Source organism: Zalophus californianus, chromosome X (genome assembly GCF_009762305.2).
Source record: "Zalophus californianus isolate mZalCal1 chromosome X, mZalCal1.pri.v2, whole genome shotgun sequence".
NCBI classification, from domain to species: domain Eukaryota; kingdom Metazoa; phylum Chordata; class Mammalia; order Carnivora; family Otariidae; genus Zalophus; species Zalophus californianus.
Window position 1 is genome coordinate 118,477,886 of NC_045612.1, and position 15,733 is coordinate 118,493,618.

The 15,733-nt window shown below is 35.1% G+C and overlaps 1 protein-coding gene across 6 annotated transcripts in view; it reads right to left on the reverse strand.

Moving 5' to 3' along the window:
- Positions 1–7,349, reverse strand: part of GLRA2 (glycine receptor alpha 2) — a 176,909-nt gene extending 169,560 nt beyond the window's left edge. For 4 of the 6 annotated variants that reach the window (XM_027608192.1, XM_027608190.1, XM_027608191.1 and 1 more), the window contains exons 1-2: positions 6,740–7,349; positions 4,449–4,582 (exon numbers count right to left, since the gene is read on the reverse strand). In XM_027608192.1, coding sequence (XP_027463993.1) covers positions 4,449–4,475 — 27 coding nt within the window. In that variant the 5' untranslated portion in view covers positions 4,476–4,582; positions 6,740–7,349. Of the gene's footprint in view, positions 1–4,448; positions 4,583–6,739 lie in introns of those variants that run through there. The other 2 variants (XM_027608194.1, XM_027608193.1) reach the window with 2 other exon arrangements.
- Positions 7,350–15,733: the final 8,384 nt, after the last annotated feature.

Consider the following 15,733-nt stretch of genomic DNA (forward strand, 5'->3'; position numbering starts at 1 on the left):
TTCAGATGTTCAAAAATCTTCATCAGTGTCATTTCTGAACAAAACTCTCATATATAAAGTTCCCTTTGTTACCTCCAGCCTTTCATTTCAATAATACTTTCCCCCTTTTATCTCCTATTGTCTTGTTCTAAAATGGCTGCACACTTTCTGTAACTTCCTGCACTCAAGTCAAATGCTTCTGATACTTGCAAGTATTCTGTTCTTTTTCTCAGAATCCGTAGTAACATCCGATGCCCACATCTACTAGGGTGATCAAAGAAATGATCATGCTGGGGCTGCATTATCACTAACTGTGAGAATCACCCTTTCCAAATGTCTCTGCTGGACATTTGTGCTCAAGCCACCCCCTACAGGGATTGGCAAGCACAACATTTGAGCTTGAGTTCCACTTGGCTACAGACGAGAAATAGAATTTCCAAGGGGTGAAAACTGAACCTCTAGTTTTTTTGAAAGTGGATCTATTTCTACTTGTATCTGAAACACCTCTTGAGCTGATAACTCCTTAGAAAATGAAGGAAACCATATTGCATGCAAATGTAGGTTTTAATGTCACACATCACACTTTCAAATTTAGGTCTCCAGACATAGAAAAAAATTAGTGTGCATGGCATGCACAAAGAAGTGGAGTGAATAATTATCTCCTGGCATTATCCATTCCAGATTCTATTCCAAAATGAATGCTATAGTGGAATGTATTTATTCACATTGGGATGAAACTTAGGATATAACTCTAAGTTAATTTTATTTTCAAAGAAAATTTCGTTAAAATAGATAAAGGCTTTGTTTCAAAGAGACAGAATTGGAACTAATGCATTTTGCCCAGGTTTGAGCATTTCATCTGGCCTCCTTAAAAGCTTAATGTTTAAAGTGGCATTCTCAAGATACAATAACACTGACAAAGGAGTATCTGATAGAATGATGGAGTAACACCATGATAAATCAACTGACAATGAGACAAATCACCCAAGTGGGGAAAGTGGCCCCTCTGTTGACATAGAATCAATATTTACCATGGTTTCAGAACCAGGTAATTGTGAATGGACATAGCTTGTGTTATCATCTGAACTGAAGATTTTGAAAATTTATGTTTTGACAAGTTCTGACCCAGGTCTCTATGGATCTTACAGATGGAATGCAATTGGCAACTCTGACTCATGACTTTGTTTATACACTTGTGCTTCAGCACATCAGAAAAGCTATTTTTTTCCCTGTAGTTTCTAAGAATGGCTCTCAATTACAGAGCCTAAGTCTGATTCATTTCTGGTCCCCTTTTCTAGCTTACGTCCATTTTTCTTCTTGTATATGTGCCCATTATGACATCTTTCAGAGTCCATCAGAGATATGGAATAGACATGAAATATTTTACTGACTTGAAAGTATTCAGGAAAGATTCCTTCCAATAAGAAGAATTATGCATATGCATTTCCTTTTCCCTTGCCAGTGTATGGCAGCAAGGAAAACAGAGAAGAACTAATATTTAATAATACATCTAGAAAAGCCATTCCCTTTACCTCAAGAGCCCATATTTCACTCTTCCTTTTATTTTTGTGGTCAGATCTTGCCCTTCTGTCTTATTAATTATTATTATTGTTGTTTTCAACATCATCATCATGTTTATTGTTATCATAGCAATTTGGGGTTTTTTTTTTTAGCATTTACAGCGTGCCTGTCACTATTCCAGATACAGTCACATTTCCCAATCACCCTTAATTTCTACCTACTATATAAAATTTCTCATTGGTACATTGCTAATCAACTATACTAAGTTACAGTAAGTACTATAGTGTTCTTCCTAGCATCCTCACTGTTACAAGTTCCTTATTATCTCTTTTATTTTTCTCCTCAGCTCAGCTAAGATCATCTTTGCTAGTCACTGTGACCACTGGTTGGTTCCTCAAAAGTTCCTACCCTCAACTTCTACTACAACTAATTGGAAGCACTAATCTTCATAACTGATCTACATTTTCATCTATTTCTTGGTCCTTATTTCCTCATTCCGGAGAAAAGAATGACTTCGTTTCCCTACATTGTTTATGTGTGTGTATTTGTGTGTGTGTATGTGTGTGTGTGTGTGTAAATATATATAACGCACTCCCTCTCTCTCTCTCTCTCTCTCTCTCTCTCTCTATATATATATATATATATATATATATATATATATATATATATAAAACTCTCTCTATATATATATATTCCTGCCTTCTCAGATGCAGTGTTGGGTGGGTTGATAAAACATAAATATGCAAAAGAACCATATTAGACATATAAAGTTTCATGGGAATACCTAGGAGTTAAAATTATTTTACTCTAAAATAATGGGGAATGTTTTACATCTAGGAAGAGCTAAGATTCTCTGAATAAAGAGAATTGTGGGAGCTGTTAGGTAATTAATCTGATATAAATGGTTCATGTAAATAAAATTTATGAAAGAGGATCAGGGTTCATTAATGTGGAGAGTTAAAAGGAGTGGGAGACAAAACTCAGTGAAGTCCATTAATGTTCAAGTCTTAAAGGATATCTACCCCATTTCCCTTTTATAAGTCTTTAAAACATCCTGTGCTCAGGTCTTTAAGCAGTGGAAAGATCTCAAAAACATGACCATGCTTTCCTATACTTGATATTCTCTCCATTTATTTATCCTTTAGAATCATGAGAAATGTCATTTCCAAAAGGTGACATCCCCAGTAGAACCAGAAAAAAAGCTGTGTGAAAATGATTGCTCATTCTATGTGGTCATTTAAAGTAGCAATGGCAACATGGGTGTTTGTTTTATTACTCTGCATTTTTCTCCCCTTTTGAAAAGTGACTTCTAGAATATAATGAATAATAGCTGCTATTAAACAAGAGGCTCATAAACTTGAAACAATTTTCCATCTCTGGGCCTTCTCTATGAAACCTCCCATGAATAGCTTAATAGGAAATCATCTCTTCATTTGTTGGAACCCTGTAGCATTTTTTCTGTACTTCTTAATGTTACTTAACTACTTATTTCTGTCTCATAATGTATATTAATTTATAACTATTCATGTAACATCTACTCTCCCCACTAAAATTTTTGACAGTAACACCCAAACCTGTTTCATCTCTCAACTTTTCAATGCATGCAGTAGTTGGTATTTCCCATATAGTTCAGACTCAGAAGTTATTGAATGACTAAGTGAATAAATATAGGAATGAGTGGTCCCACTGAAAGCTCATTCTCAACTTGTTACTCATAGGATTTTATTTCAAATGTTGACTTCCAAAGCAATGACCACAAAATTATTATGAAATAGGATGAGCATGAAAATTGTTTTCAGGAAAATTGAGCTTTGAACTTAGATCTGTTGTTTCTTTTGGAAATACTCTATAAATCAGATATACTTGTTTTGTCAAAACTATGACATAGCTCTTTATAAAATGTGCCCTTAGCTGGGTATATTCAGAGGTATAGCATTTAAAGAAGAAATGAATCTAGAATTTAGTTTTCATGCTCATATTTGCCAATAATAAAAATTAATCAAAACTCAAGGAAAGCAATCTAATTAAATCGCTAATAAGCAAAATCAAAGCAATGGAATTACAACATAATATCTAGAATATTATAGGATTCTTCTTTTATAAGATATTATAAACACTCCACAATGCATTATGTTAAATTACAAGATAAAATGCAATTGTCATTTAAAATATGTATTTAAAAACTAAACCATCAAAAATAATTCATTCATTAATAATTTGTTCTTATTTCATATAAAAATAAACCAAATAGATAAAAAGTAATTTCTACAGATGATTAATTACATTTTTATAACATTAAATAAACAAAAACATCAAACTTTTTGGTTTTTTTCTAATTGAACAAAGGAAGTATCCACCATCTTTGACATGTGCACTTTACAATTCTATGATCTTTGTTAATTTTAGATAAACAATTTCAAATAAACAATTAAAATGTTTAAACAAAAAGAAACCAAAAATGTCTGATACATTCAATTAGAGTCTCTTGCCACAATGTTGAAAAATGAGAGAGGCCTGAAAGTGTGTAAAATGGCATGTTTTATATTGAGATTTAAACTTCACTTTGGGAGTAGGTATTCAAAACGAAAACCAAAGATTTTGAATAATCATTGAATCTTGTATGAATCCTGGTAGACACTCATATAAGTCAAATCCATCATTTACTCTTGGAGTCATTTCTAGTCACACTCCCACTTAAGATAAAATAGGGAATGTAGCAATAATCTCTGATATTAGTTTTCTTTGTGGAATAGAATACAAATGAGGAAAGTTTTCAAAAGTGGCAAACAATATATAAAACTCAAACTATTAAATTGGCTAGCTCAAAAGAATGCCAAAATGAAATGAATACTATACTATTTTATAATAAAAAGCCCTTAAAACTTATTTCAGATTATTCAAACATCTAGATTTCCCACAGCCTTAATATAAATTTAAATGGAACCTACCTTTAAAATTTGGCCTGATTCTTGCATCGTATCCTGATGTCCTTCCCATTAATTTGTCCAAGAAATCTGAAGGCGATAGGGTCTGTGAAGGTTGTTTTCCAGACCTGGAGTCATGGTCTTTGCAGAAAGCCGTCCTAAACACATCATTAACTTTTTTAGCAACAATTCCATTCTCATTGCCTGAGAACTAAGGCTCACAGAATGTTTGACATTATGTTTTGTTAATATACATGATAGTAAGAAGAAAAAGAAAATTACACACTCTATGGTCAACTTCTGAATTTGTACATTCTCTAAAGTTAACTTTAAATGGTGAGAGTTAGAAATCCTGAGTCATATCTCCCAGATGTCCAAACTGTAGCCATAAAGATGTTTAAGATGATACAACATAAGCATAGCTTATGTTGTAGATTTTATGGACATATAGTTAAAGCTGTTTCTTCCTAGACTCATCAGAGAAATGAAGATGATAATTTCTAAAATGTGATTGTCTTAAAATCATTCCCCCATGACTCTCAAACAATTCTTCCAGCATTTTAGCCCTTAATATAAGTCCTCTACTTTTTATTAGAAATATATAATACAATGGGCAGAACAAAGTAAACAGTGAACTAATTATTCCATTGCTTATTTTCTCACCTACTAGATTGTATTCCTGCTATCAACTATTAATAATTTTCAATGCATTGCCTAAAAGAAAAGCTTCACTTGGAAATTTAACTTCATTCTAAAATAGGTCAATAATAAGTGTGTCTGTACTTCTATTACCTTATCAGATGTTATTTATATATTAGCATTTAAATTGTTCACTCTCCAGTAAAGTATTCATGAAAAAGAACTTCTAAATCATTTTCTCTTCTGCATTATCAAAAACACTAAATGTTGACTGGAAAATTTCTCATACTTTCATTTTCTTTAAAGGGCTTATAAAAAGAGCCTATTTGGTTTGTAGTGAAATGAATTCTTTCACAATATACATAGTGGTTGACTGAATGTCTTTTTCTTCCCTAAAGCATAATATTTTATAAGCTTCGTTTTTAGTAGTTTAACAAATAATCTTAATTCTATCACTGAGAAAACACCACATATTTGCCAGTTTTTCAAGGTAGTATTAAATGCAAAGTATTAAGTGCAAAGAGAATTTAAACATTTGGTAAGAGTTAAAAATTGATACAATTATCTAAAAATACTCACATTCCCATATGCAGATTCATCTGATTAATCAAGTATTATTTAATTATGATGGTGGTGGTGGTGGTAATGAAGGTGATGATGATGATGATGGTGATGATGCTTCTAATGAAACCCAGCCTACAGTTTTTTCTTAATCATAGTAGGTGTGAACCTGAAAGGAACATAGTGGGTTTTCCCAGTACTCATAACATTAGCTATATGTTCCATTTCTCTTGGTTCTGTGAAGAAATACCATAAAATTTGGTGAAAATTAAATGAAGAGTCCTATACTTTGTTGTATGAACATCTCCTGTCTCCATGCTGTCTTAGAACCTCTGCCATTAGGATGGCTATTTCACTTACTGGTAATCATCTGATACTTTGAAGCATAAACTGATTTGATAATTTATAAACTAGGTAGAAAATGCATGCATGATATAATGATTTCCCACTTATTTTAATTATGCATAGCCCATTTCTCATGCACAGATAAATACAAAGATGTCATATTAATTAAATTTTGGTAGTCATTCAGTTCCCAAATATACTGAGCAATGGAACATAGTGGTAAAATGAGATTTTAAATATTTTTGATGTTTCAAGAAATTTCCTGAATTGTAGTGCTCATAGTATGCATCTAGTTGCTGAAACACAATAGAAGTTTCAAGTTGACTAAGAATTAGGGTTCTTTTATATTTTATATAAAATGAGCATGCTTCTTGTAAATTAATCCAATCACTTCCACCGTATGAGAAGCATTGCATCCAATAATCATTTTTAATGACTTTCAGAAGAATTTGAAAGCAAAAAAAATCATCATTATATAGAAATGTAAAGAGCATGCAACTCATTAGACTTCCTTAATATCACATTGCCTGTGAAAATGTGTGAAAATGCATAGAGTGGGGTTATGGATCATAAAACTTGCCTTTGTGAAAATTTACCACCCTCCCACCATAATTACGCCTTTTAAAAGAACAAAAGAAATCTAACTCTCCTCTATAAAATTAAAATAATATGGTCCAGGGCATAGAAAAATAGATAAAAAATGTATGACATGTTCTCTTTCAAACAGTTTTCATGGGGAAAATATCAGCATGCAAAGTCGTTTCACCTACCTGAAGTGGTTTGTCTCTAAGAAAAATGCAAACAAGGCTGTCAAAATGTTCACTAGCTGCCGGTTCATTCCTGTTTCTGTGATGCTTGTGGAAAATATCCCCGAAATGGTTCCAGAAAAAAGCTAGGACAAAGTATCTATTTATTGTCCAGATTCAAAATCTGGCAGGAATCTAGTTTCCTTGAAAATCAAAAAGAGATTTGGATTTGTACAGTTTGCTGAGAAAAAACAAAAAGTGCCAGTCCTAGGCATCATGGTCAGGTCAAACCGGGGCTCAGGACCATCAGCTAACCAAGGAAAGACAAAGCCTTAGAACTGATGGATTCCCCAGCTGCTTTTCCCGAATAATAAAAATGCCGCTACCTTAATCGCATCACCATGCAAAGGGGGCTGGTGACAATGCCATGCTGGAAGTCGGGTTGCTGTGGCTTTTGTTTTATGTCCTTTCTGTTTAGCAAATCCCTTTTCTCTAGAAAATGTTCTCTTTTTAAAAGAAGTTGTAAATGAGAGAGAAGAAAGGACTCTGCGCGCTCAAGTGGGCACGGGGGAAGAGGGCAAAATTGCTGAGATCCTGTGCTGGAATGAGAGCTACAGAAAGAGACGGGAGACGTGATCTTACCCAGCCTATAAATTTCAGCACTCGGACAGCTCCTAGCTCTGAAGTGCGCATGTTTCCTTTTTCAGTCGCTTGGGGCGGGGGTCGGGGAGAGGCATTCAAGAGGGGACAAGCCTGATGTTCAAAGGCAAAGAGTGGCTTGCTGTTCAGGGAAAGGATGCTAAAGGGGGGTGTGATGACAATCAGGGGAGAGCAGAGGTCAGGGTGGACGAGGAGGGTGAAGGAGGTTAGGGTCTGACCCCTAGAAATGCGAGTCTGTCGGTGGGTGGGCGGAACGGGAGTTTAAAGCAGAAAAGGGAATACGGTTAAGGAGTGGGAAAGGGAAATTGGTGGAAGCAGAAAACAGAATCCGGAGTACCGAAATTATAATAGGGGAGTGGGTAGTTCACTCCTTGCCAGTGGAACCTAGAGGCAAAAGAGGAGTCCTGTGCTGAAGAGGAAGGGACATTCTCTTGACATAGACAAGTCCGTGCGCAGAAAAAGGTTCATGAGGATCAATAATTTAATTTAGAAGCCCTTTATGCCTTCCTCGCCCCTTGAGTGTTTTCGTTTGATTTTAGCCGTCTGCTCCTAAAGGATCTCTACCTCTCTACTAGAGAAAGTCCCTTCCGCTGAGCTTTCTTCAGTGTCTCAAAATCCTTGGGCATCCTATTCAAGTCAACTTGTAGAGGAGGAAAAATACAACAGGCCAGCAGAGGGCAGTAGCAATCTTTTTCTGCCCTGATTAAAGGTTAGAGTAGGGCTTCATGTAAGAAACAGAAAGGAAGGGTGCGACTGAGGGTTGAGTTTTCATCAGTCCATTCCAGATGTTAATCACCAGGGAGGTCCATGCAATAAAGTGTAGATGTTCTCCTAAACTGGCTAAGGAGACAGAAAATAGTGAAAGTTTATAAATCCTATACAAAAGCATGACAGGTAATCTTGTTTCAAAGTAAATTTACAAATATTATTATTACTAAAAGAGGAAAAATAAATAGTTCAATGCAAGTAATTAGCAGCTTGTGGTAAGGGGAAATGAAAAATACATGTTCTACCATGAGTTGGGTGAGTAACCTACTATTTGCCTGTAAAATATATCTCGTTAGTCACCTAGGCACTCTACTGCAGGTCTTAATTTTAAAACAGAATGATTAGTTTTTAGTCCATAAATGACTAATCTGCCCTTGGATTAATTAAATATCATAGCAGAGTAACAAAGGATTCTATATTTTTAAAAAGTAGATTCTGAAAAAAATTAAGTTCTTTTTACCTTTTAATGTTAATATAAATCACCTGAGGATCCTGTTAAAATGCATATTCTGATCTAGTAGGTCTGAGGTGGTGCCTTAGATTCTGCATTTCTAACAAATTCCTAGCTGAGGTTGATGCTGCTGGTCCACCGATCTCACTTTCAGTAGCAACAGTCTATATGACCTTTTATCAGATTTCTGTCCTACCAAGACAGTGAGAATATAGGAACCTCTCTTTAGATGAAAAGCAGCAAGTGCCCAAGCATTCTGCTTACATACAAAATCAATTATTTGGATGTGTTTTTTTAGCTCTCAAAGCCCAGAAAAGGTGATTCAATTTAAAAGGAAAATAGTATAGTGTAGTGTGAGACATCCCTGGACTGCAGCTTCGAAGCCGTTCACTTCCAAATTCATCCACATGGAAACTCTAGACCTGATTTTATCCCTGCAGTTGTGACCCAAAAAATAAAACCAATTCTTGGAAATATATTTCTTCAATTGATGCTATGGAAAAATCATATAAGAATTTTTTTTGTGCTCAAGATTCTTTTCAAAAGAAAAAATATATATGTAAATGTAGAAGAGAATGATTTGTCCCAAGTTTGAGGCTGTAATGACGCTTAAAGTAACACGGTCTTTGCAAATCATTTCTTTCAATGGCAGAGTCTTTTTATTAACTAGGAGTGAGGTGAGTAGGGAAACCTATAACAAAGAGAGGCTCTGACCAGGAGCATGAAATCACAGCATTTACTATTCTAAAGTTGGAAGGGACTTTAAAGAGGATCTAGTCTAGCCTCCTCATTTTTTAAAGATTTTTTATTATATTATTTTTATTATTTGAGAGAGAGAGAGAGAGCATGCGTGCGCATGAGCAGGGTGAAGGGCAGAGGGAGAAGCAGACTCCCCACTGAGCAGGGACTCCAGGATCATGACCTAAGCTGAAGGCAGATGCTTAACTAACTGAGACAGCCAGGCGTCCTAGCCTCCTCATTTGACTTTTCAGCTCTTTCCAATTTGGATTCCAGCTCTATCAATCCACAGAAACAGCTCTCACTAAGTCTTAACAATGAATTCCTTGTAACTAAGTCCAAAGGATATTTTTCTGTTGTCATAGTATTTGACATTTCCATTGCCCTGAACATTATTGGTCTCTTTTCCCTTCTTTTTTAAAAATTAGTTTTATTTTATTGTGGTAACAACACTTAACATGAGATCTATTCTCTCAACAGATTCTTGAGTGTGCAATGCAATATTGTTAACTGTAGGCACAATGTTGTACAGTGGATCTCTAGAACTTACTCATCTTGCATCACTGAAACTTTATATCCATTGATTGGCAACTCCCCCGCTTCCCCCCTCTTCTCTGTCCCTAGCAACCACCATTCTGCTCTCTTGAAGCAACTTCCTCCCTTGACTTTGTGATGCAGTGTACTCCTAGCTTGCCTCCATTCTGTCTTCTTGGCAGGCATATCCTACTCTACCTGGCTTATAAAAGTTAGATTTCTTAAAGGCTATATTCTAGGTTCTCTCTTCTTCTCATACTATACTCTCTTAGACAATATTTTGCACATCCATGCCTTCTATTACCCTCATACACAGATGGCATGCAAATATATATATTTCTATCCAGACCTGTACATCCAATTGCTTCCTAAACAATTCCTGCTGGATGTCTCAAAGGCTCCTCAAATTCCCCATGTCGAAACCAAACTTTTAATACTTCCTCCAAAAACATTCCTATTCTACTGTGCCTGTTTCATTGTTGCCAACCAAAAGCCAAGGCATCATCTCTAAGACTCCCTCTCCATCACCCACCATATTTAGTTCTTCACCAACCCCTATTGATTTCATCAATCCTATGTTTCCAAATCTGTCCATTTTTCTCCATATCAACTTTCACAACCCCAGTTGAGCATTCCTTATCTCTTCTTTGTATTGTAGCAATAGTTACCTTACTGTCTATGGTTGTAGCAATAGTTTGTATTGTATCCATCTCTTTGTATTGTAGCAATAGTTACCCTACTGTCTCCTCCACCTCATTCTATACACTCTAGCCAGAGTGGTTGTTTAAAAATCAAAATTTGATTATATCATACCCCCTGATTAACACTATGACTTTCCGTTGATCTTTGGGTAAAACAAAAAAACTACATAATGTTACCTAATAGTTCCACGTGGTCTGGCCCATGCCTACATTGTCCTTCATCTTGTCCCCCTACTCATCTCATTTCTTCCCCTATAGCTATATTGGTGTCTTTTTAGTCCCTCATGCTTTCCATATTGCTTAATCCCAAGGAATGCCTATGCCTCCCATTTTGTCTTGTTAATATCAACTTATTTTTCAAATCTCTGCCCAAATGTTATTTCCTCAAAAAAACCTTGCCTGACTTGTCAACTCTCCCTATGATAGTCTTCCTTATTACTCAGCAACTCTGAGTCAAAGAGCTTGTATTTTTATGTATACATATGTATGATTAATTGCTTAAGTGATGAGCTTTGTAATGGACAGGGACAGCATCTGTGTTAGACTATCATTGTATCCTCATACATTCACTGATAATGATAATAATCACAATGGTTTTGATGATGATTAAGATACAATTTTTAAAATCCATCCAGAAGTGCTGCTTAAACAAAACAATATACTTAAATATGTATAGTTTTGTCAAAAATTGTCACAGGGAATTAACAAATGAAGAACTATGATTATTTGAAAGGAAACCAAGCTCAGTGGCTCATGAGTCTACAGCATGAGATGAAAATACAAGTAAGAGACTAGGAATCTGATATCCTTAATTCCAGTTCCAACTCTAACACTGATCAGTTATGTGACCTTGGGTAAGCCATTTAATCCCACTGAGCCTCATTTTCATCATATGTAAAATACAGATGATAATATTGCTGTATAAAATACTACTATATGGAATACTTTTGAAAGTCATATGATATCATAGCCGAGGATGTGTTTTTAGTCTCTTAATCTCAGTTCTTAACATCTATTGACTGCTAAACTTCATGTTTTGACTTTATCCCTTGGGCAGTTCCACTTTCAAGCACAGTAAGTCTCAGGAGCTTAGAAAGGGTCTTATTTGCAATGCAATGGAATCCTGAAGTTGAAGGCACCTATGCTTCTAAATCACCAAATTACAACTAGTTGAGGCATGTGGCACCCTCATTTTGTACTCTTCTTATCAAAGCAATGAGAAAATTCTGACCCATCCTATAATGTCATAAAGATCAATATACAATATTTGGTCTATATGATGCTGCATATTAAAAATTCTAAATAGATATAAACAAATAGAGACATGTCTTATGAACATCAGCTTGTTTGAAAATCAGTATCATTTACTAACACTGATAAACTTCTAACATATACAATGCTTTATCATTTTCAAAATACTCATACTATGTGGTAGGCAGAACAATGATTAATCACCATTTTCTTTCCAATGAGGAATCTAAAGTTCATGTACGTTGATCAATTGTCCCACGTTCACATGATTATTAAGTGACAAAGTCATACTTTCTATATTTACTACCCAAGTGAGCAGACTTATTTCTCATTGTATATATGATTGATCTTATTTTTGAAGTCACTGAAAACCTACTATATACCTATTTTTAAACTATTTTTAATCACTGTGTTTATTATTCCATTGTAGTAAGTGCCCCTTTCTTGAGGGCATTTTGGTCTCCATTATATTGAGATCCAGTTACCCATAAGTGACAAATGAAAACACATTATTAAGAGTCTCAAAGTTGGTTTTCTTAGGGAAAGAGTTCAAAGATGTCTAATATATCAATATCCTACATCAGGTTTCCTTGACTCTTAAGGGTCTTCCTGCAGAGAGATGATCTTCCTCAAATATGGACATTTTTTCCTCCACTTAAAAAGAAGAAGTAGAGATTAAGAAAGGGTTTGTTAATTTACAACTGACATCACCCAAGAAGCAGGGGTTTGAGGCATATTAGAGAGGGCAAAAAGTTGTTATACCAAATCTTTAGTTTCTTGAGGATGCTTCCTCACAGAGAACAATTAAGTCAATTTCATCTTGATACAATGTACCTTCTGAATTTTAGGAGAGATTCTCTTGCCTCTAACAGACCCTTTTCTCATTATGGGGCCCTGGTTCAGAATGAATTTCTGGATAAGAAAATCTTCTGACATGAGGACGGGTGGTCTTTATGATATTTGTTAAATCATGTGGCTTGTGAGATTAGTGATTAATGATTGCCATTGTTTGACTATACATAATAACTCAGGGATCAGGTAGAGAGTCTACCTCTTAAGGCTGAGATCTCTAAGCTACCACTACAGGGTCAACAAATGGCTTTCAACTTTCATGGCCACTCACCGGCCCATATGTTCTTTATCCCCTTGCAATGGTTGTGTTAGAAATGAAAGGAACACTATAGAGCCCACTTTGTTGGATTAAATAAATTGCTAAGAGGATGGGCATTTAAAATGTAAGGTAAAAACCAAAGCATAGTTCATGTTGATTTGTGCAGGCTGCCAGAAGCACTAGTACTGATAAATTTATAGCAGTTTTCAATGGCCAGTATTATCCACAGAGCAAGGATGACAAAGAGCTGATTTGCCCTGCGTTTATTCTCTTTCATTTTTAGAAATTCAGTTTGCTTCTCTCTTCTTTATCTTTTGGAATGGATAAAGATGCTCAGTATGCAGAGAGGCAAGCTTCAAGGCCATGAAGTCTTAATATGAAATCACTTTTCTTTCAGGTTCCATGCAATTAGATGTCTATCCAGAGCATTTCTGGATTAAATTACTTAGAAGTCAGAAAAATCATTTTAGGTTTGGAACTCTCCTGCTTATTAGTGTTCAGTGTTCACAGACCACAAATGTGTCCAGCACTTGAAACAATTTCTGCTTCCAGAGATGATTCATACAAGTGATTGCTTCTCTGTTGGCTAATGTGAGAAATGCAGCATTTCTTTTCATAAAATCAAGTGGGCAAACAATAATTTGGAGGATAAATCAAATGTAATCTCGCTTGAATGTATTAGAAAGTTTCCTCCTTTGCTACAATTCTAAAAATGAAAATAATGGATATTGACTGTTACAGTATCACTTGTCTTAGAATCTTCTAGGTTCTGCAACTGACATGAAAACTGCCTCAACCCCACCTTCATTATCATGATACCCTTGCTGAAAATGTCCTTCGAAGAGTTCTCAGATTTTGAAGTTTTGTTATTGATTTTATTAATGTTTATCTCCCCTCCCCATAAAATGCCTCTTGGTTCACAGAAGGCTGAAAAGAAGCTGATTTTGAAAGAGTGAATTATTTTAACTTGAACAATAGCAATAGTTTTACATCTGCAGGTAACTAGCACTTAGTAATTGAAGTGTAGTTCCATTCATTATATTCAGTGATGACATTTTTATTATTGTAAAGCATAACATAGATGCTAACAGGGTAGTGTATATGTAATCAGCATTCCTGCCAATCATCCAGTCAGCAAATAATAATTAAGCATTTACTACATACAAAGTACTGTATACGTCTATGAAGATGAGGTAAAGTAATATATTATTTCTGCCCTCTAGGGACTTATGATCTATATATGAAGATAAGAAAAATAAATACTATAGAAGTGGGGATCTCAGTCAGGGTATCATCTGAGGAGATCAGCTTACTGACACTGAAGAGCTACAAAATGTGGCATTCACCTATGTATTCTTCACAGTATAAACTCTAGTTCTTACCTTGACAGGGTCACAAAATTAATCTCGTCAGTGCCCCAAATATGTTACTAATGAGGGATGTGACATATTAACTCTATAATACCTAAGAACCTGACATATACACCAGAATGAAAATACAGCTATTGAGCTGCCCAGTAACCCATGTCGGCTAAGCACCGTATAAACTTCTTGGGTGCACACTGCCTGGGAAAGCTTCATGATAAACATGAAGTTAGACTAATAGGATCTGACTGAATGGTTGAAATGTGAAAAAGTTGAGTAGAACCGATCTCAAATAGACTGATGGAGCCATCTCCAACTTCATAATACCCATTTGTGAAATTGAATATTTATATTATCTGTTCTCATTACTCATTTCTTGGATTGGGATTTGATTTCTCTCAGACTTCTTTTTTCTTGCTCCATTTCTAATCAACTCCACGCTAATTGACATATCCATTGCTTTTTGAGAATGGTATGTTATGAAATATTATATACTTATAAAAATATATATGTGGAATATTCCATCTCTTAGGTTAACTTCTATCCTGACTATTTTGTTATCATTTTCTTGCTTTGATTTATTATTCTAACACACACACACACACACACACACACACACACACACACACATTGTTTCATTTCTCATGTTTTAAACTGTACCTAAATTGAATGAGAGTGTATTCCTCTGTGGCTTGCTTTGTTTGGTCAATATTATGTTGTTACACATAACAAGAATTCATTTATTTTCACACTACATTACTTCATTCTGTGAGCATTCCACCATTTACCCATCTATTCTACTGCTGATAGACTTTTGGGTTGTTTCCAGATTTTTTGCTATGATAAAATAATGCTGCATGGTATTATTATACATTTCTTCTGCTGTACATATGCATGTTTAGAGGAAGAAAATTTATTTATTGAGTCCTAAGGTATGCACAGCTTCAATTTTATTAGATGATGCCAAATTGTTTCCTACCATGTTGTAATAATTTGCACTCTTACTATAGCATAGGAAAGTTATAATTTCTTTATATCCTCACTAACAGTTGATATTGTCAGACATTTAATTTTGACCAATCCAAAGACTGTTAACCAGCATCTCACTGTGGTTTTAGTTTGCATTTATCTAACTACTAATGACCCTGAGTATCATTTCAACATGTTTACGGACCATTTGTGTTTTATCTGTAAAATACATTTCTTTTGAAAACTATTCAATTAGGTTGTTTCCTTTTCCTTATTTATGTATAAAATTATTTTTTAAGATTTTACTTATTTATTTGAGATAGAGAGAGAGAACAAGGGCTGAGGAAGAGAATCTCAAGCAGACTCCATCCACACTCATGGGGCTTGATCCCGTGACCCCAAAATCATGACCTGAGCCGAAATCAAGAGTTGGACTGACTAAGCCACCCAGACGCCCCTGTGTAGAATCTA